General features: G+C 42.9%; 1 protein-coding gene across 12 annotated transcripts in view; it reads right to left on the reverse strand.

The window, feature by feature from the left end:
* The window catches only part of NCOA2 (nuclear receptor coactivator 2), a 292763-nt gene that overhangs the window by 42225 nt on the left and 227874 nt on the right, over positions 1-22664 (reverse strand). For all 12 annotated transcript variants that reach the window (XM_047841918.1, XM_047841908.1, XM_047841909.1 and 9 more), the window contains 7 exons: positions 20422-20525; positions 16324-16501; positions 13239-13427; positions 10252-10353; positions 9596-9739; positions 6318-6465; positions 3310-4579 (listed from right to left, as the gene is read on the reverse strand). In XM_047841918.1, the coding sequence (XP_047697874.1) occupies positions 3310-4579; positions 6318-6465; positions 9596-9739; positions 10252-10353; positions 13239-13427; positions 16324-16501; positions 20422-20525 (2135 nt within the window). The remainder of the gene's footprint in view (positions 1-3309; positions 4580-6317; positions 6466-9595; positions 9740-10251; positions 10354-13238; positions 13428-16323; positions 16502-20421; positions 20526-22664) is intronic.

Consider the following 22664-nt stretch of genomic DNA (forward strand, 5'->3'; position numbering starts at 1 on the left):
ATTTTACCACATTTGCCTAACAAAAAATTGTTAAGAAATGGTAAAATTGTTAAAAAACGGTTATACAATTCTGCCACATTTGGAGGAAAATTTTCAGGACATTACCAGCTTAAAATATGGTTTGCCTAGTGGTGCCAGATAAGAAGAAATTCCTTTCAGAAATTCCTTATAATTCTGAACCCTCATTATAACCGGCCCAGTAGCATCAGAGAGAACATCAACACACCCCACTAGGCAAATAAGTACATAGCTGAAAACCTGGGGGGTTCCTGGGTGGCTTGCTTGATTAAACATCAGACTTTGGCTCAGGTCATGATCTCGCGGTTCGTGAGTTCAATCCCCACATGGGGCTCTGTGATGACAGGCTGGAGGCTGGAGATTGCTTTGGACTCTGTGTCTCCCTCATTCTCTGGCCCTCCCCCACTCACATTCATTCTTTCTGTCTCTCAAAAACAAGTAAACATTAACAAAAACAGTCGGTAAACATTTTGGAAATTTTTCTGTCACTGCTTCCTGCTGGTGACGAAATGACGTAGAAACAAATGTTGTTTAAATACTCTGCCCAGCAAAGAGCTCTATTTTAGGTATAATAGCACGATCGAAGTACTTCCTGCCCTTAATAAGTTAGTGGTAGGTTAAACACAAACTTGGTCAATGGCTCTTCTCTGAGTCAAAATAACAAGACAGTTAAGTGTACAACTCGGGCTCCCTAAGAGTTCACCTTATTAAATAAAAAACTTAGATTCCCTGGAAATGAAAGAAAAACCTTCAACAAAGCAGTCCAGCAGTTAAAAGGAGATACAATGAATCTGTTTTGGGAATAGTGAAGGAGAGCAGGAGGCAAAAGAATCAGTGTTTTTTCCTTAAAGTAACGCGTTCTAACTTTGATCTAAATTTAAGTAATGCATACTTCCTGTGGTAACTTTTCTTTTCAAGCTGCAATGTTTTCAATGTTAAATTTGTTCTGCAGTATTTTTTGGTGGAGTTTTATTTTTAAATGGGAGTGAATGGAGGGTGAGGCCAGGGACTGGGTTTCATTAAGAAAAGAATACTGTGGGGTGTGTGTGTGTGTGTCTACACTGCTTTTTGGTCCATCCAAATACTGTGGGGTGTGTGTGTGTGTGTGTGTGTGTGTGTGTGTGTGTCTACACTGCTTTTTGGTCCATCCAAAATAACAGATTTGTGCTCATTACACCCGGGCTTTATGTACCCTAGGTGAGATGATTCTGATTAGAAAAATGTTTCCCCTGAGCAACAATTAGACATGGCAAGTGACTCAAGAACTTTAAAAACAAATTTTTCTTTTCCAGTTTGCCTGAAGTTAGTGTAATCATATACTAAATATAGAAATGCCAAGCAGTGTCCCCCTTCCCTGACCCTCTAAGTCCCCAGGGCCTCAGGCCTGGGATAGAAATAAATCCTGTGTATGGAGGGAGGGGCCAGCCACTAAGCTAAGGTGGCCGACACGGGTCACCATCTTGGCCTCTAGCATGTGTTAGGGAGACCTGAGTGATAGTATGTGTCTGCCACTAGCTCTGTATATTCTAACCTAGTAAACCTCAAGAGATGAAAACATTTATAGGTGTCAGTATAGTTTCACACTATACTTTATCCAAGGTTTTGCGATTACCTTTCTGCTAAAACTTTCAGTTTCCCCAATTTACTTGAATTTACAGCATTACAGAATAGCTGTATTACAGAACCCTGCGCTGACCTCTAAGTTTAAGGATTAATTATCAAAGATGATTATAGAATTAGGCTGTTTCCCTTGTGAAGGGCAAAGGTTTAGAAAATCCTACCTGTTTCATAGGAATGGCAGCAGCTGCCAAGACATCAAAGTGAAAGAAACAAAGGAAGCTAAACGCTTAGAACCATGGAGTGAGCCCAGCTAGCAGGGCGAGAAGGGCCTCAGCTTTCCTGATTCTTACTTTCAATCCTAGCCCTGCCCCAGGGCCAGCCTCTTCTGACTCAGCCGACTTCAACATTCTAGCAGGGAAGTGCTGCTCTCTTCTCTCCCCATCCACACCCAGTCCCCCAAGATGGCGTGTCACACAAAGTATCCCCTTGAAAACCAGATTTCAAGACAAATTAGTGAACTATTTTAACTAGAAAGGCCTATGCAGCTTCTTCACTTGTTAACCAGTCAGTTAAAAGGTTTGAAGTACAGGGCAGTTCCCAGGGGTTAGACAGAGTTGATAATGAAGGGTGAAGTCTTGGATCATTAACCCAGACTTCACGGAGTCCCCAAGAAACACCTTATGCCAAGCCATCATGTCAGAAAGAACTCTTTTTTCTTTTAAATGATTCTTTAGCATTAATCAGAAGTTGTAGTAGACAATAAAGAGAGGTACAGCGATCTTCATTAGGTCTGAAAACCAAACGCTTATCTTAAAGAGAGAGCAAGGTAGATGGGAAATAATTTAATTAAGTCTGTCCTAACAAAGCCCAGTTTCAAGGAAGTGATTATCTCCAATCAGGCGTCTGCTAGTAACAGGGTCAGCAAACTACAGCTGGCCTGTGGGCTACATTCTGCCCACCACCTGTTTTTGGATGGCCCCTGAGCTAAGAATGGATTTACATTAAAAAACATTTTTTTTAATGTTTTACTTATTCTTGAGAGAGAGAGACAGAGCATGAGTGAGGGAGGGGCAGAGAGAGAGAGAGAGAGAGAGAGAGAGAGAGAGAGAGAGAGACAGAATCTGAAGCGGGCTCCAGGCTCTGAGCTGTCAGCACAGAGCCCGACGCGGGGCTCGAACTCACGAGCCATGAGATCATGACCTAGGCCGAAGTCAGACGCTCCACGGACCGAGCCACCCAGGCACCCCTGGATTTACATTTTTTCATATTTGAAGAAAAAATCCAAAGAAGAGTATTTTGTGACACATGAAAACCGCAAAATCCAAATACCAGCGTCTGTATGTAAAGCTTTACTGGAACACAGCGTGCTCATTTGTCTACACAGTGTCTAGGTCTCTGGCTGTCTTTGCGCTACAATGACGGGACTGAAGAGCCGTGGCAGAGACCGTGTGGTCTGTGAAGCCAAAAATATTCACCACTTGGCCCCTTACGAAAAAAGAAAAGAAAAGAAGAGAAAAGTCAGCCCAGCCCCGGCTCTACAACAATGTCGCTCTTTGCTAGACAGGAATATGTGGAACAGGCAGCTGAAGTGAGAATGAAGTCTGTTTCAACGTCAGGACAACAAAGCAGAAGGCTTATTTGTCTCTAGTCACCCGAGGCCTCCAAACGCCCCTACGAGAAGCCGTGATGGGTATGGATTAGTACACTTGGGAGAGCGCATTACAAACTCACCTGGTCGCTAGGCTCAAAGCTCATCTCCTCCTTCTCAGTTTTCATAGCTATTAATTTTGTGTTACTGGCAGGGTCTGTCTTACTGTCCAGTCGCTCAAGTTTGGGGGTTATTTCTGGTAAACCAATATCTTTAGTATCGTCTTTATCTAGCAAGTAGCGAAGTAGTGCATTCTCTTTCTTCTTGGGGCTCACGGGCTCTTGTTTAATAGTCACTTCTGAACCAGGGGCTGTGTTGCCGGCCTCCTGGCTCAGTTCTTTGCCTGTGGCTTCTGCCGTTAACTTGGCCAAGTCCACAGGGGAACTGCTGTCCTGCAAGAGTCTGTGCAAAATCTTATGCTTCTCCTTGAGCGAGGTTCCATGTGTCGACCCAGAACCAGGCAAGCTGCCCGTGGAGTCCTTGTTTGTGTCCGACAAAGAGCTGGATAAGGGCGAAGGCTCCATCTGGTCAGATTTGGTGGTCAACAGCTGTAGGAGTTTGGTCTGTCCTTTGCCGTCATGCAGTCTACTCTGTCCGTCAGATCTCTCGCCGCTCACAGCCTGGGGCATGCTGGGATCGTTTGCTTCCTTCTGCTCTCCCGGGTGGCAGCTGCTCTCTGCTTGACCAGTGGTACCTTCAGATGGCTCCCCGTAAAGTCCAAAACAGTCTTTGGAGTCTAAGCTTCCCATCTTGCTGAGTGGGGGAGGATTCATATTAACGGGGGAGTTTTGCAAATTGCCCATTTTTAGGTCTGGTGAAGCCAACGATGACCCCAGTGAGACCCCGTGCCCCTCGCTGAGGGCCTGAAGTGCGTTGAGGGAACTGTTGGTGTAGCTATGGCTATTTCCTGTGCTGCTGCAAACTCCCACAGGGGAATGCAAGCTTCCTGCGGGGGAAAACTGACTGGGCGGGATTCGAGGGCTTCCAGCCACTCCGGGGCTCATGCGATGCCGTGGTGAAAGCATGGAGTTGGGCTGTCCTGGATTCATGCCAGGGCTGCTCTGTGAGGGACTGTTCATTTTGAGTGCATAGTTACTACCCTGAGGAGTGGTTGCTTGCATGCTCGACACATGGTTCATTCCCCCAGAACCACCAAACCTGCCCATGGGCATGCCCATCTGCTCCTTCGGGCCATTGATGGGAAAATTTATATTGCTACTGAGGGTCATGTCCTGACCTGGGTTCCCACTGCACATGGCCTGATGGGCAGGGCTGCTAGAGCTAATTGGATTCAATGGCTTCCCCATCGCTTGTCCAGTCAGATCCGGATTCATTACACACACATTCTGCTCTCTGTATAATGAGGAAAGAAATATACAAGAAAAAATACTTAGCAAGTTGTTATTAGTTTAAGAAAACGAGATGGCCTCTTTTCTTTAAAAGAACAGAGTACGTTTAAAGGACCGATAACACTCTGATGAAACAATCTGCAATTACGGACAAGACTGAACACGCGTAGTTTTGGACCAAGAGGGATGTTTCTCAGTCAACTCATTAAGATGTCTGCGGTTTTACAGACGGGCTGTCTTTAAATCTGACTACTACTGTTTCAAAATTGTAATTACCAGATAAGACATTAGAGGGGTTCCAAGTCCACAGTATCTTTCTCATTTAATGGTATGTATATTATCATGAATAACTAAGAACTTGTACCGTCTTAAAAGAAGGACCCAAACGAGTGGAGCTGTCTTCAATTATTTGCCAGATTCTAATTCCTAACAATAGTCATATCTGGAAGCCCAGAGAGCTCTGAGGTATACTACTTGGCTCAAGACGAATAGCAAACTGGGTGGGGGTGGGGGTGGGGGTGGGGGTGGGGGTAGGGGTGGGGTGGCTGGGGGACTTATCCCTAACTATTAGAAACTCCACAAGTTCTAGAGCCAATACAGTTACCAAAAGCATTTAGGATTAGATCACCTTGTCTAAGAGATCCCTCTCCAAGTCAAAGTGAGAGCTTCCAACAGACAACCTGGGACAAAACTTCGGAGTGACCCTGGTCTGTGATCTTACTTTCCCAACACCTAGACAGCTCCCATCCACTCCCTTACTAGTGACTAAAAGCAGGTTTTCTGAGCTAGATGATTTTCCAAGTCCTATGAGCTTTAATTTACAGCCTTGGCAGTCACTTGTGAGTTACCACATGTGTTCACAAATCCAAACAAAACAGGTTTCACAAATTGTCAAACATCAGCTTTCACTTAGGGGGGTGAAATTTGGCACATCTGTAATCACTTTCAAATTGTTTCAGTTTGAGGTCAGATTTATTAACAGTTGGCAAACAGGGCTGCCCATTTTTTTATCCCTAAACAAGAAAGTACATAATCAAGAAATGTAATAAAAGGGGACTCTTTAACCAGAGCAACTTTATATATCTTCTGACAGTAGCTCATAAACTTTTATATAGCACACCCATAAATATTTACATAACTTGAAATGTAATCATTTTCCTAAATTTGTGCTCTACAACAATATAGCTTATGACAAATTCATTTTAAAATCAACATTCAATTTTCTGTACTTTTTTTATGGAAATGTTCATTACCTTTCAATTTAAAGGCTAACGTCAAGAAGTTAATTTAAGCCTGAGAATAAAAATCTAAAATATTGCCTCTGAGTATATTTGAGAGTTTTAGATTTAAACACACAGGACCAGCAATCATGCCTCAATACTCCCACCCTGCATGGGTCACCGCTGGGAACTGATCGATTTCCCTTCTCCGACCTACCAGGCGGTCGTGCCAGAGCAAAGCCGGTGCTAGCCTATATTCTTCCGGCTGCCTTTTAAAAGTCACTAGTATGAAGACGAGAATTCAAGGTATAGCCCTCTTCGCTGGCATCATAAATAAGCTTTTAGCCAACAGTTAATAGCAACTCAGTTTTATATTTTACGTGCCCGGGGCTGATTAACGGCAATGTCTGACAAGGCTGGAAAGCTCTAGGGTGATCTGTTGCTTCTGTAACACTTCTCTTGACTTGGGAAGGGAAAATGATTTTTTTTTTTTTGAAAATGATTTCTTATAACTAGGATTACCTGTGAAGCATATGTAACGATATTACAAGCTGAGGTTCATTAGTAGTCTGAGAACGGATGAGTTTGCTCTTCGTTTGTGCAGCAACAAGAGTGCCATCGGACAAGGAAAAACGATAGATTTGACTGAATGCCAATCCTTGTCTCAGCACTGTGGGCAAGTAAGGAAACAGAATGCATGTTTAGAAAAAAAAAAAATCAGAGAGTAGGGGCAGGATAAGATATAATAACAGTAATAAACTTTGTTAAGTTGAAGATTTTCCTACCAGCATGTTAAAAAGTTGTCAGTAATAGTTTATGATATTAAAACATTACAGCATTTTAAAAGCACATTTTTTTTTTTACTCAAAATGCTAACAAATTCAATATATTGTGTTTTTTTGTTTTTTGTTTTTCAAATAAGGCTTATTAGGCCCTCAAGCTAGGTTCTTTTTAAAATCTTCAGGACCATGGCGAAAACGAGTGTAAACCATTGATTAGCTCAAAACAAGTTTCACAATGATCTCTTTAAAATAAACAGTACAGTGCACAGACAGGATATCTTTAAAGTGTAAAAGTTGCCTTTAATTTCCCTCTAAGCTAATAAAAATATTACAGTAAAATTTGTGACGTTAAACGCATCCTCCGAACATTCATCTTGAAGTTACGGACTGTTCACCATCTCACAGTACTATTCCCCAATCTGTTGTTCAGTGTGTAAGAAGAAGTATGACTTCTGTGGATGGGACAACAGGAAGCAAAAGATAAACAATCAGAAAAATCTTTTCAGAGGAAAAAAAGAGGCTAACCAGAAAACTGAAACAATAAAAGCGGAATGGTTTAACTTCTGGATAAAGAATCTGTTTCCATTTTCAAGACAACAGAAGAAAATGTATAAATCAACGAGGTGAAAATAAATTCTCTTACAATAAAACTTCAGGTTTATCTTTTAGAACAACTGTATTTTAAAACTGTCAAATACTACATATTGAAAAAGAACATTTCGGCTCAGAAAAAAAAGGAGCCATATAATTTGGTTACCCTCTTAAACCATTTTAAGAAGCCTACCGTGTTTTCTCGCATTCTCTTCTACACAAATTTTGTGGGTTGAACCGCTAGCCCCAAGACCAGCCAGAACCAGCGCGTTCACGACCCCACAAAATTGCCTCGAGTGAGTGAGTGGAGGGAGGGAGCTAGAGAGTCACTGACGCACAGTGTGGATTCTGATTTTTCTTGGCAGAATTTCACTTCGAGCAATTTCCCCCATGAAACCCCCTCCGCAGTCTCAGGTACACGCAGCGTCTGGGTACTACTTTGTGCCGTCAACTGCTGCACGAAGCTACTGCAAAGTGGGAGTCCTGGAAATGAATCACTGTGCTTATGTGCATCTTGCTTTTGCGCAGTATGTTCCTAAAAGGCAGAACGAATACAATCTTTCTAACGGGACTCCTGTTTCGAATGGCTTAGGATTTCAGAATTTTATCTGACCTCGGCTGTGACCCCTGAAGGTTATCCATTTCATTTGGAAATACGTCAAACATCTCTACTACTAAAGTAGATACGTTTAAGCATACACCTGGATTTCTTTAGCAAGCTCTTCCATTTCAACACAACATTTTAGGAGATTTTTACTCAGTGTGATCGATTACCTTCGATCTTACCTATTTCATACATTTTGGAGTTTCCTTTCAGTGGGTCCCGCTTGTTTAAACCTACCACGGTGTCTGGTACATTTGTGTAAACCCTTTTGTTTACAAAGGGAGGCCACAGAGTTCCGTGTAGGGCATTGCTACTCAGGACTCAAGGATACTGACCATGTTTGCTCGTGGTGATTTCTTGTTCTTTGTTGTTACTATTTTTTAAATTTTAAACCAGATCTAGTGAAACAGTAGGTTAAATACTGATTTCTGCCAAGTGTAGAACCTCTATTTCCTCTTATTCTTTCCAACTTAAAAAAAATGCTGAAAGACACAAGGTTCTGGGTTGTGTGCTTATTTCTGAGAAGGATAAAGAAGATGAAAAAGATGAATAAGATGAGGAGAAAAGTAAGGGAATGGGGAGAGAGGTCATTTACGATTTGTACTTTTTCATCAGCGGTCTTAAAACACAGAGTCTAAGCACACACTACTGGTAAAACGCTAAGGTCACAGATGCACATTGAAGGGAAGAGGACAAACTAAAACTCTGTTTTCAATGAGGAGTCGGGATGTTCTTTCTGCCAAAACGCTGACAGTCTGCCCAACCGAGCTGCAGGGCACACTCCGCCGCCCCTCGTCCCTCACAGGCACGGTGGCTGCTCCCTGGGGAATCCAGGCCCACTAGCCAGGCGCCCCGCGCCGGACACACGGCGTCCATGGGGGCAGATCAGGAGACTAGGTGAAGAAGAGGTCTCTCTCCCCCTCCCCCACCTAGTACTTAATGAGGAAGAGCTAAGGAAAAGGCATCTTTCCCCCCTTGTTCTCACCAGTATGACAAAACACCAGAATGCACTAGAGGAGACGGGATTCTGTGCAAAGAACTCTGGCAGCGGCACGACAGGGGGACTGCCGGGAGACACCCCAGATTAAGCTCGGGTGCTGACCAGTCACTTCATCTGCGTCCGCCTTCCCGTTGATAACTTGAGCTCCTGACGCCTGCCCACAGGCTGTTGCTAGAAGCAACAAGATACAACAAAGAAGGACAGCGTCGGACAAAGGCCAGGTGCTCGGTGAGGGCTGCTGTTATTACTGACACAGGACTTTGAAGTCTTGGCTTTGGCTCTAGCGGTCCTGTTAATTACGGTCTAGTCTAGCTGCCCTGTGACCTCAGTCAAGTCCCCTCATTTTTTGGAGCCTTCGAGAAATACCTGGGCCGTCTTCGGTGGTCATCACGTGGAAGGAGGGCCGGGGAGACCCCTATCAGGAATTTAGCTGCTCTTGAACATTTCATTTCGTTCTTACTTCCAGATTGTCTTTAGGACTCAGGTATTTCTTTTGATATTAAGTGGTACCTGATTATGTAGTTTTCTATATACAGAAGCCTTAGGATCAGCGAACATGACCTTTTTCCCTTCCTTTTCTTCTGTTTTTATGGAATCATCTTCTAGTCATCTCATTCTTCTGTCCCACCGAGGCTACAAAGTTTTCCTTTAGATGGCAGCATTTTCTGGGCTGGATGATGCAAAGTACGTATGAACACAAAAAGTCAACAGACCCGAGTTTCCTGAGGTGAACTTCAGAACCACTGTTTCAGAGAAAGCTTCCACAGGAAGTAGTAACACAGCAAAATCAGCGTCAAGAAAAGTACCATGCAGAGATGCCTACCTTCATGATGATGCCTCTTAGCATAGGACACAGATTCCCCTTCATGCTGCGCATGGAACTTCTGAATGCACCTTCTCACCAGGTCCTCCCAGCCTGGCTTCATGGCTGCCCGCATGGTGCTGGTATCCAGTGACGTGATCTTGCCTAGTAAATAACAGCAAGCATTATACCTACGTACTCATCTATTATTTACGAAAATGACTAACATTTTAAAAGATAAAATTTACTTATTTAGAACAGGTAGCACACAAAGGGTAGACAGTGAAAATAGGTGCCCCCCCTCCCCCCCCGCCCCTTCTTCCTCGAGCTCCTCAAGGCTTCTGCCCCGGTAGCAGTCACTATTCCCAGCTTCTTTGTGATCTTCTAAATATATTCCTTACATTACAAATATGTAGCTTCTACAATGATTTCTTTGGTATATATTTTTTTAATCTGTTTGTTTGTTGATTTATTGAGAGATTGTGTGAGCAGTGGTGAGGCAGAGAGGGAGGGAGACAGAGAATCCCAAGCAGGCTCCACACTGTCAGCACAGAGCCCGACACGGGGCTCGAACTCACAAACCGTGAGATGGTGACCCGAGCCAAAATCAAGAGCCTGATGCTTACATCGACTGAGCTACCCAGGCACCCCCGGTCTTCTCTGGAAAGAAAATTTACCTTGGAGATCTTGGCGAGTAGTAAAACTTTCTGATGAGGGAAGACCTGGTCTTTCCTTCATGGGAACTCTTCTTGCCACACAAATCAAGCAGGACTGCAAATCTTCAATCATATACATTTATGGTTATCATAATAGGCTTTTTCAGTGATTCAAACAAACTCAAATGTCTTTATGATAACATGACCTTGTAAATCAGCGAAGGAGGGAGTGCCCAAACGCTGTGTGCCTCTGCCGCTCACTGGCTTCATGCTCTCCTCCCCTGAGTGGGAAGCAGCCGGGGGACAGGATAGGGTGTACCGTGCAGGGTCAGCTGCTGAAGCCACACGACCCACGCTGCGAAAGTACACCCACCACGCTAGCATTCCTGCCCTGAAAACTACCTGCTCAGCGATGGACGGAAGAGCGTGTAATCCTTTCTCACAGAATGGCTGATGGGAACAACCAGCTTAGTTCAACATAAAGTAGACAAATGGCGAAAACTAAAACCTGATACTCTGCTCTGTCGAGGGTTTGCTCCTTGAGTTTTTGGTTCACCACGATATAGGAAAGCTAGATAGACCTTCTACCCAGCTACGGAACTACCCCTAGAATGGCAACGAGCGATTTAACGCAAAGAGTATAAATGGAGTCTAGATGTGAACACGAACGAAATCCTAGAAAGTGTGGCAGGCACCAGGGCGGCTGCATTACAGTTGGGAATCTCGGCCTCGGCTGGTTTCTCACATGGCCAACGCTAGGCCTTTATTCCTCACCCACGTCGACTGTTTTATTCATCTGTGTTCACTTCTAGAGAACACGGAGATGTTTTATTTATCTTTGTAACAAGCGGAGCACATGGTGTAGCTCTTTTAATTTCGAAAATGCTGGATAAAAGGTTAAAATGATAGTCTTCATCTCTTATGTCATTGATTTATGATTATTCATCTTTAAATCTGGGGAAGAACTTCTCTAAATCTATCTAGTAATGGTGGGTATCACAAATATAAACGTAATCTTCATTCTCAACATAATAAAAGCTAAATTTTTGAGTACTTGCTATGAGGCAGACCTCTTTTTAGCTGCTTTAGAGGCTATCAATTCATTTAGTCCTTGTGAGAACTCTACGAGGCAGGGATAGTATCACCTCCATTTAACAGAGGAGAAAACCAAAGCACGAAGTTTAAGTAATCTGCCCAACACCATACAAAACTAGTGAAGCCAGGATTCGAATCTGAGCACACCATGGCTCAGAAACCCTACTCTTAGGCCATACTGTGTTAATTATCTAGAACCAGACTTTAAAGGTACAAAAGTGTTTAAATACACAGCACAAAGTCACAAATTAGGTCAGTTACGTCTTTTTTCTACCACTTTAAGAACAGTATCCTAGATGGGTGAATTAGCAGCACGTACTCTGTTGCATAAAAAGAAAAAAAAAATCCCTCAACATTGCATACCTAGGGAAAAACTTAGTTTTGAAAAATTATGTCACCTCTGAGAGCCCCATTACTTTTCAATAAAATTTAAATTACAAATTACTTGCATATAAAACCAAATAACTACAGAACTTCCTCAACTTACAATGGAGTTATGTCCTGATAAGCCCATCTTAAGATGAAAATACTGTAAGTTAAAAATGCATTTAAAACATCTAAACTACCAAGCATAACTTAGGCTAGTCTACCTTAAATGTGCTCAAATACACACAGTCCACGGTTGGGCAAAATCATCCACCACAAAGCCTATGTTTTAATAAAGTGCTGACCATCTCATGAAATTTATTAAACACCATCCCGAAAGCGAACAGCAGAACGGACACGTGGGTATGGAATGGTTGTGAGTGTACCGGTCGTTAACCCTTGCGATCGCGTGGCTGACTGGGAGCTGCAGCTTACTGTCGCTGCCTGGCATCCTGAGAGAGCATTGTAGGCATATCGCTAGCCTGGGAAAAGATCCGAATTCAAAACTTCAAAGTATGGTTTCTACCGAATGTGTATCCCTTTCGCACCAATGTAAAGTTAAAAAAAAAAAAAAAAAGTAAGTCAAACCACCGTAAGTCGAGGACGTTCTGTAGTATTTAATGCCAATCATGATTCAGGCATATTCGTTTAATCCTTACTACATTCTGATACTGATACTCTTGACTCCCCTTGATGAGAGGGTAAACTGTAGGCCAGAGAGGTCAAAAAACTTGCCCAAAGTCACAGAGTTGGTAAGTGGCTGACCTGGCCTGTCTGACTACAAAGCCCACGAGGTCTCCATTCGCCAGCGCTCCTCCACACCTCCTCTCTTGCTACACACGCAGTAAGCATTCTTCGGCACTGCTTCACATTAGACAGTGACCCTCTGCGGCGTGGCGTGGCTCGCTTGGAGGGCACGGGGGTTGGACACTAATCAGCATCTCCTTAGGGGGGTGGGCCTACGAGCTTGAAGTCCTCTCCATTCCCCACTCCCGTCTCTAGCCTCTCTCAAGTATCATTCTATCACACACACCATATCCTGGACCCTGCATCCACGGATAAACTAGATGGAATCCATTAACCCCTGGAAAGTGTATGAAACAAGTTGTTTGTACTTATGCATTTTTCTAGGGCTGTGCCTCACAGTAGACATTCAGAAGAGTTTAGGATCCCTGGGAGGTTTAGCCACTAAGAGAGCTTCTCTAGTTAGGCAGCTGCTAGTCACATGTGGCTATGCAATCGTAAACTTAATAAAGTAGAAAAGTCGGTTCCCCATTTGCATTATTGAAACACCAAATGCTCAACAGCCACATGCAGCTAGTAGGGGCTGCCCTGGACGGCCACCACCGCGGAACATTCTATCGGACAGTGCTGTTTTACAGACATAAAAATTGAATTCGTCACAAGAATTAAGTAGGTGAAAAGGATAAAGAAACCACGTCTAAATTTTTCTTTGTGTGGCCACGAGTTTCAGATAATGAAGAGTGAAAGAAGTGGCACAGGAGTAAATACACAGATACATACGAAATATCCTGATTTTGCCCTACCTTCTCCTTCTTCTTTGATGGACTTTGGTTGAGAGACGGCAAAGCACTGCATAGTTTCATATTTCTGATGCGCTTCCTGGTTGTCGTGACCTTCCTCTTCCGAATCAGGCAAAGGTTTTACCAGCATCCGGCAATTAAAGGTATGGCTGTTCCGCCTGGGAGGCTCGCCAGACCAGGATCCCCCGTTCACTGAGTGAGGCGAGAGCAAGCCGAGAATTACCAAGGAACTAACATCAGACTCACCGCTGCCGAATTATCAAAATGATGCTACTGTTTTAACAACCTGGGAACACTCTTGGGATTTTCAAAATAACTTTTACACTTCTTACCCTTCACCCTGACTCCTTCCTTTCAAGCGCAGGCCTTGGTTATTCATTACTAGCATACAGTTCTTTCTTTTTGTGTTTCCCTTGCTTTGGTTTCTTGGAAATTTAGTTCCACCTACTTGTATTCTAGTGTTAGATATGTTACCCCCTGCTCAAAAATCTGTAGCTGGCACCAACTGTAGCATGCATGAAGTTCTTTAAAAGGATTTGGACCTTACAAGGATAAAAGTTCTTTTAAAAGGTCAGGAAGAGGAAAGCCACTCAAACTGATAAATCAAATCTCAGCAACCAGCCGTGCCGTATCCATCTAAGCAGATCTCCCCCGTGGGCCAGCACGAGCGTCCCCCACGGTCGTCCATACTCGGTCCTGTGCGGACACCTTTGGTCCTGCGACCTTCTCTAAAGTGTTCAGCTGCCTCTATTTCTCCCACCCAAATGTAGCCTGCTCTGAGGCCAAGATCCCTATACTGCCTCCTTTCGCAGATCTTTTCTTTTATAGAATTTTACAGAAAAAACAAATTTTTTTAAAAGTTTATTTATTTTGAGAGAGAGAGAAAGAGCGAGCAGCAGCGGGGGAGGGCAGAGAGGGACAGAATCCCAAGCAGGCTCCGCACTGTCAGTGCAGAGCCCGATAATGGGCTCGAACCCATAAACTGTGAAACCAAGAGTTGGACGCTCAACTGAGCCACGCAGGCGCCCCGAATTTTATAGAACTTTTAGTGTGTATTTTGTAACTTGACTGTTGAATGACTCTATTGTAGCCTTTTTTTTTTTTTTTTTTGGTTTCATGTACATTTCCTCAATTAGACTGAAAACTCCTTGCAGATGCAGTGCTCATGTCATTTATTTCTTATCAAATGAAAGACTACTTCACATGTCTTCTTCTGCTTTGGTGTCCACACTCAGAAATGTGTGTATTACATCAGGAGAGAGGTAATGACAGAGGAAAGACTACTTTTGGGGAAATGCACTAGTGAATCAAGAGAAACAAAAGAATGACTGATTTTGAGGATTCCTGTTTCTGGATCGCCGGATCCACTTTCTCATTCTACGGAGGAGAAAACTGATGAGAAAGATGCTCAACTACTAGAAGAGCTGGAATCTTTTCTTTATTCTTCCTTATGCTCTAAGAAATATGATGGCCAGTAGGACAATGAAAGGGGGGATCACAAAAAGGGCGAGAAGATCAGCAAACATACCCTCAAAACTCACTAGCTGGAAAACACTTAAAAGGACATCTAGGCGTTCTGGAGAATGCAAGGCTAAACCCATAGCCGCTGGGCTGTGAAGGAATGGACAAGAAAACACACTCTAGAAAGAAAAAAGGGAATTTCAAGTTAACTGCAAGAAGCTGTTCTAGAATTATAGAAGGAGTCACAGCTAGCTTTATGCGCCTCGGCAGACGTGGGGGATCTGTGTCACCGTCAGCGTTTCTGCAAGCTCACCCACGAAATGGAGACTTACACAGAGAAATCAAAGAAGAAAGAAAAAAGAGTTCTTATTACCTCAGGTTAATAAGGAATCTTAAAATATAAAAAAAGTACAATGTGAAGTAATGAAAAGAGCTCTTCAGACAAGTGGATTAATAATACCAAATTAATAAGCATAGGTCCTTTGAGGAAGTCATAAAATTACTGAAGAGATTTGAAAATATTAGTTACTTGAAATGAGAAATCCTATTTTCTTGTTCACTTACTAGAGAATATAATAAAAGAATCTCACACGAGTATTCCTATGTTTTGTATTACTGTTGCAGTCACTTTGAACAAAGGGTTATCGTAACCAAGGAAAAGAGAGCCATAATGGAATTTAAAAGGGCCTTCTTCTATTTACTGTGGTTAACAGTAAGACCAGCTAATAGAAACAATTTGGAGGAAAAAAAAAAAAAAAAAAAAAGAACAGAAATACTTGCTAACTCAGGACCTGACCTTATTCTGTCCTGAAATATGCACTTCCTTTTATCTGTGAAAATATTCTTAGCATCATCAGTCTAAGTGAGAATATTAAAAAAAGAACCACTCAGTAAGTGGGAACGGTGATGCCCCGGAGCAGCGGCTAAGGTGGGTCCATGCTGTGAACCGCCCATGTTCCGATGTGGCCCTCAACACTCTCGGACGCTCCCGGACAGCATCTTCCAGATGAGGTGGAGTCAGGGATGTGAAACGAGGTAAGGAGGCAGTGTCTGAGGGGGGACACCTGCACAGCCACCGGAGCGTCTGGGAAATGAAAGGGCCCATTTAGGGCTCCCAGGCTGATAGCATTTGAACCTCTATATGCCACTTGTTCCTTAACGTTTTATTTTTAGAGTACCGTATGCACCCACACGCGTACTCCCTTCACAAGACGGACTCAGGGTTTTGTTTCTGTGAAGTCAAATTCTCAAACTTCTCATGACCTTCTGCTTCTTAATCATGGGGAAAAAGCACAAAGCAGGGTCGGCTGGCACTGGATAGAGAGGGAGGCAATGTGGCACCCTCTTAAAAAACCACAACACAAACCCCATGAAAACAGTTGCCACAGGAGTACTTTCCATCTGAATTCTCTTCATGTACTTTAAAATTGAGGATCAAGACAATCATTTGTTCAAGATCACGATCTGCAGATGCCCCTTTCTCCATGACTTTTAAGTTTAAACACTTAATCTAAGCATCTCTAAAAGTACCCAGTTACTGACGTAATACAGTGCTACTTTACCCTCCAACCAAGACCACGTGTGTATGGGGGTGGGGGGGGGGCGGACCCGGCAGACCATCATTTACCTATAGACTTTGGCAGCAGGTTTTTGACAAATTCAGTGTGGTCCCCAACATGCAGGATGCTATATACACTTTTGTTCATCAGCTCCTCTTGGTTATACCTTAGGTACTGTGTCACATTTTCTGAAACAAATACAACGTTGCCTTCCAGATTCACCACAAAGAAGAACCCATCAAGGGCCTGAGGGAAAAGGCGCAAATTGTGTTAGACACGATACAACAGAAAATCATATGCAGTTGTTAAGAAGGGCTGATCCCATTAAGGGAAATGTACAATTCACATATAGATAGAAAAGAGATTTCTCTCTTGCCCCTCTCTTAGTTTTTAGGAACAATTAGCACATTTTCTCTTGGTGAAATTATTCCATCTTAGTAAGTGGGAGAGAGCCTAGATCAGGGTTTCTTACCGCACACTAAATGACCAACATTACTCTGTTATTTTATCAGAAGATAATAATTACTGCCAAGTAAGTACAGCCATTTATCTATATTTTCAAAATTATATTGGTGGACTCCACACGGCCCGACAACAACATTTATGTTACCAACCCAAAACAAAGTAATTATGTTGTACATGTACATGTTTCTCATGTAATACAATGGGAGGAAGGGGTCATTGCTAATTTCCCCTCAGTTTAAAGAGAAAAAAAATTAAACAAACCCCGATTTGATTACCTTTAAAGCTGCCAGGGTTTAAATGGAAAGAATTACAAATGATCTCAAAAGCCAATCCTTTTGGTTTGGGGAAAGGGTCTGCGAAGTGTCTCTCTGATATGGCAATGGGGACCACAGGTGGAGATGTGGCCAGCACTGTCCCAAGACTGGAAGGGGACTTCACGTTTGGATTTTGACAGCGAGAACTGGAAAGTGAACTAATTGTGCCCCTTTCTACTACTTGTTCTCCAGGTCATCGAGATGCAGGTCCCTAGTCACCCAGATAACATTAGTGCTTTCCCATAACGTGCGCTTGGCCTCACTCCCTGCTGTTGTCATGCCAATCTAGATTAGGGAAGGACAGAAAGGCTCTAGGATCATTTCAGGAAATGAACATAATAAGAATAACTACTGAGCATGCTCACTGTGCCTTAAACACATTATGTCATCTTAATATTTACAACTCTGGAAGGAATGTCTTCTCCAATTTACAGAGGAAGAAACTGAGATTCAAAGAGGTAAAGTGGCTCGTGTAAGCTCTTGAAACTCGCCAGTGGCAGAGCTGGAAAGCTGGAATCCAGGTGGACCTGACTCTACAGCTCATGCTCGTGATTGCTAAGCGGCAGAGTATTCTATTTTGATATTTACCCCAGTCTTTTCCTACCATGTTCACCTTGGTGAGGCAAAAGTTGAGAGTTCAGGGAGTTTTTCTTAGTGACTCCTCCTTTCCATTTCTGATCCTTGCTTGTCAGATCCTGTTTTATGGATTAGGTGAACCATCAGGACTAGAGAAGGCTTGATATTGATCAGGTGTACCTCGAAACAGGGTCAGCTGGTTTACCCAGTTGATGTCAGTTTCTCCGTGCTGTGTGTTTACCACTGTTTTTAACATGAATGTTACATGTGTATGTTGATACAACAATGTGTATGGATGGGGCATGAAGTATTTACTTTTATCCTAGTTTGCTTTCTCCTTATTATTTAACAGTTCCTATTTTGTGAGCTTTTTGGGAATATATTCCATCTTTAATTCTATTTTCTTCACAAAACTAAGTGCTCTCTCAAATTAGAAATGACCATAAGGCACCAGTGAAAAGCTTTTTTTTTTTTTTTTTTTTTAAATATAACACCATTCGGTTTTAAGTTTTTCTTAAATATTCTGTCAGGTTTTACCAATTGTATAACTAATTTTGCGGGGCAAAGCAAGACTGTATGGAGATGGCCTCCATAATAGGCTGGCACCAACCCCTAAAAAACCTTGTGTGAGTATATGTATGCAGGTGTACGTCTGGGAAGGGTGAAGGGAAGCAAGTCAGCTGTTTAGTTATGTGCCACGTATCCTTTTAAACTAACTGCTTCAGATATACATTCACAGGGATTTTCATAATTATATTAGTTATAGTTCACTTCTGAAAGTGCAAACAGCTTCTCACATGTTTTGTACCATGATAAAAAGACTGATTTGTAGCATAGTATAACTGAAAGATGAAAGTGTTTCATCTCATGAGACTGTGTTTTTTTTAAAAGCACACTATGATATGCTCTGATGAAAAAAGCTGACATTTGGTTTTGTTGCCTAGCAACCACTATGCTATGATGTAAGCATGAGTGTGCATCTATGCCTAGGAACAGCTCAACGGGAACAAGTTTTCCCTGTTCAAATTATTCCATGTAAACAGGGAAAAACACTTAAATTCAAACCTTAAGTCACTAGATTCAGGCATTAGCTCTCTAACATATTCAGCACTAAGGTCCTGCTGCTCCACAAGTACTCAAATGAGTACAGTGAATTCGCTGAAGACTACTTTAAAACAGCAAAAATGCTGGCTGGATTTTACGAGAGAAGGCCTACTGATACCCAGCCATCGGATATCTATAATCAATGACCGTGCGCTCAGAGGGCTTTGCATCACAGCCTTGGGGTTACTCCAAACATTTCGCTTTTGGAGCTTCAAAAATCTTCCCAGAAGTGCTTACCCTATTTTAACCTTCTCCCATGCAAGGAATAAACACAGATATATGAGAATTTCCTAATAATATAATAATCTAATAATTCAGATTATGATTTTCAAACCAATTTTGTTTATAATTCAAAAAACGTTCCCGGGAACATATCTACTTTCATCTAATTCTAAATAATCCACCCTGTTAGAGGTGTCTTATCTGTTTCTAAGAACCAAGCAGGAAGTAGCACTCTCTGGCCTTCCTTGTTGACTCTGGAAAATCAGGTTAAGTGTATTCATGCTTTTTCCCTGAAAATTGTAGTTGGATACTGTCAAGCCAGCGATTCAAGAGAAATAAGCAAGGGGCCACACGAGGTCACTTAAAGCCTTTTGGCTAGCAGGTCCAGCTCCAGGAATTCCGTCATTTCTAAATACAAGGACTGGGTCAGATGGTCTTTACTTTTTCTCAAAAGTCCCCCCGCCCCCCACCCCCCGCACTTCCACCTGTGAGATAAATTTTCACAGAGTCAGATTTTCTAAGACAAAAACAAAAACAAACCCACGATCATAAGCGCCAGCTAAAATAAAGGAGGGCAACGACTGGTTACCTTCGTTTTAAAAACCCTAATTTCTCACATACGTACGGCTGCTGCTGCGAGTCGCTGCTCCCACAGTGACAACGCTGCCAGGCTCCTGGCCGTGCAGTACTTTGCAGTCTCATCCTATCGCCAGCAGAGTAAATTATCCTGAGAACTGACATAATTTATGTCTCCGGGCTCCTCTGCTTCTTGTTATACATTCGCTGACATTTTTTTCCCTCATCTTACCATAGCCCACATCTTGAATTTTAATTTTGGAATAGGTACAGCAAAGCACTCGGCGTTTAATACTGTGCTAGTTCATGAAACAGGAGAGCCGGACTCTGCAAATTCTAGACAGTATTCTGGTCGTAAAACTTCTGAAAGTTAATCAGCAACAGGGAGTTAAGACCAACCACTACATTGGTGATGCTTATCTTAACAGTTCTGCCTTTACTTCACTTCTCATCTTTAGGAGAGGAGCTGGTTTGAAGCAGCATAAGGAAAAAGCCGAAGCCTCTACTTGGTCCTCAAATTTTAACCTGCACATATAGGCACGTGTACACGGCATAATATAAAACCTAAAAATTGGGGGAACATTTCAAACGGAAACTCTATCGCAGAAGTTAATGGGACTTGTGGACATGGTTTTCCAAAATGAATGCTCAACTGGCAGTGAAAGTCTGTCCATTTGTATTCTAATCTAGTCCGCTTAATTCTCTATTATCGCCCTGAAATGTATATGTGCTGAAACGAGGAGCTAGATAAATACGTGTTAGCAAGCTCATCAGGCCAGCGGTACCCCAACCTCAAGACTGAAAATTAAGCGTAGATTGTCCTTACGTTACATTCACCTGAAAATTAAACATAATAATGTGAAGATCAACAACACCATAAAGTACAGAGCGAAAATGAGGGCGTGCTACCTCAAGCATCATGGGCCCCAGCGCATCCTTGTCGATGACGCCCTGCCCTGTTGATGACACATCTGACTTCTGTACTTCATCTATGTTGGCAGCTGCTGCTTTCTCTGCAACAAACAGAAGCGTGAATTCAATGGCGCTGCTTTTTCAAGGACAGAATGACACAGAAACATTTTTATTGTAATGATTTTTTAAATCTCTAGTGGAATCAGACGTGGCTATAAAAGAGTTAGAGTACATCCCCACTGCCGCTGAATGGGGGAAACTGCTGGAAACAGGAAGCAGAACATTAACTTTTCACCTCCAGAACCTGTGGCTCAGATCCCCTCTCAGGCAGTGGCTAAAATGAGTTTAGTGGTCTCATGCTAGTCCCCGACGAGCCTTTTTTTTTTTTTCTAGATGACAAAACCGCCAAACACTATGGCACAATTAGTCTCTGCTCAGGGGACTCTGCAAACTAGGATAACGGAAGGCCTGCTGTTCAGAATTCGGTAGCACATTCGGAGACACATCTCCACGTGTTTGAAGGAACAAACAGGAATCCTAGCTTGCTACCGCTGCCCCCAAGTGACACGCTGTAACAAGTGCCTCGTGGGCTCTCCTACTGCTCCACCTCTCATCACATTCACAGTTAAAGTGGCCTGAAGGCTGGCGGTCCCTGTCTGGTCGAAGGCGCTGAACGATTTCAGGCAGAGACCACAGGCACCCTATCAAGCCCCTAGAGTTCAGGGCCCGCCCTTTTAGGACAGGAGGCACAACATATGCTCCGGCTTACAATGTACCAGGCAGCGTTCAGGCCTGGAGGGCCTGGGGAAATGCCCCTCATGGATAATTCTCAGAGAATAAATAGATGTCCAGTCATCAATACTTATGCAAACTAATTATTTCAAGAACGCCAAAAAAAGTTTAAAGCATAACGGATACGTATCGTCAACTTGCTAGGAAACAACACAAAAACAATGTGTCAATTATTTGCACCTGAATAAATTATATCCTTGTTTACACTGAATGTTATCATTGTAATTAAATGCAAATAAAGAAAACCGTAAATCCGTTTAGTACTTAGAATCAACCTGCTCTCATGACCTTGATAAATTTTGCGGCTGCTGCGGCGGTTTCTTCTTTTTTTTTTTTTTTTGAAAAAAGTTTTTACACGGTATTCTAAAAATCTGGAAATCTGAATTTGTACCTGAGAACCTAGAAAATAATTGGGAATCGCAGGTCCTCCAAATCTTGCCACTCCCAGGACGGAGCACTCCCACGTGTATATTTATCAGGGGAGAAGGGAAGGTGACTGCTGTAGTTCAAGTGTAAGTTCAACTCCCAACTTTTCAAGGCCTTAGTACGTGCCTTCCATGCATCATGGACTGTGACAGGAGTAAATGGGATGTCATGTAAAACACACTGTAAAAACTATAAAGTAGTGGGGCGCCTGGGTGGCTCAGTCGGTTAAGCGTCCGACTTTGGCTCAGGTCATGATCTGGCGGTTGATGGGTTTGAGCCCCGCGACGCGCTCTGTGCTGACAGCTCAGGGCCTGGAGCCCGCTTCGGATTCTGTCTCCCTCTCTCTCTGTCCCTCCCCCACTTGTGAGCGCGCGTGCGCGCTCTCTCTCAAAAATAAACATTAAAAAAATTAAAAACTATAAAGTAGTTTACAAATAGAACTTACTACTAGCATACTTGTATTAGTTCTTCCTTACTTAATGCCAAATTTAGCAACTTCTTTGCAGAGCTTATCATATGCAGACCGTATCTGCTTTTTCAATTACTATACTCCTGGATCACCTCCTAAGATCTAAATAGATCTTAGATCTTAGATCTTATCTGGTAGCCTTTCTAGGTCAATATTGTGAGGATCTGTCAGTCTTCATTTTGGTCGTTTCTTTGCTGCCATCCCCAGCTCTTGATTGTTAGGCACCTTACCCCCTTGCTTTATCTGCAGACTCGGTCTCAGCCCAACTCCTCAGCCTCCACTGGGGCAGGACGTACCTCAGGCTCTCCAGACAGTTATTGCAGACGACCCTCCCCCACCATCCCCATTTGCCTAGAGTCTTTTTCATTGCCAAACATACTCCAAGTAAACGCATACCGGGGCACGTAATTTTCTTTTTTCTTTGCTACTTCACTCTGTAAGGCTACAGATTTCTCTACAGTTTCCACTCATTTTGCTACCCACCAGTCCAGGAATAGGACTGACCCCATCACCTCCTGCTTCATCTAATTTAGCAGCCGGTACTGTGGAGGTC

This window comes from Prionailurus viverrinus, chromosome F2 (genome assembly GCF_022837055.1).
Source record: "Prionailurus viverrinus isolate Anna chromosome F2, UM_Priviv_1.0, whole genome shotgun sequence".
NCBI lineage: Eukaryota > Metazoa > Chordata > Mammalia > Carnivora > Felidae > Prionailurus > Prionailurus viverrinus.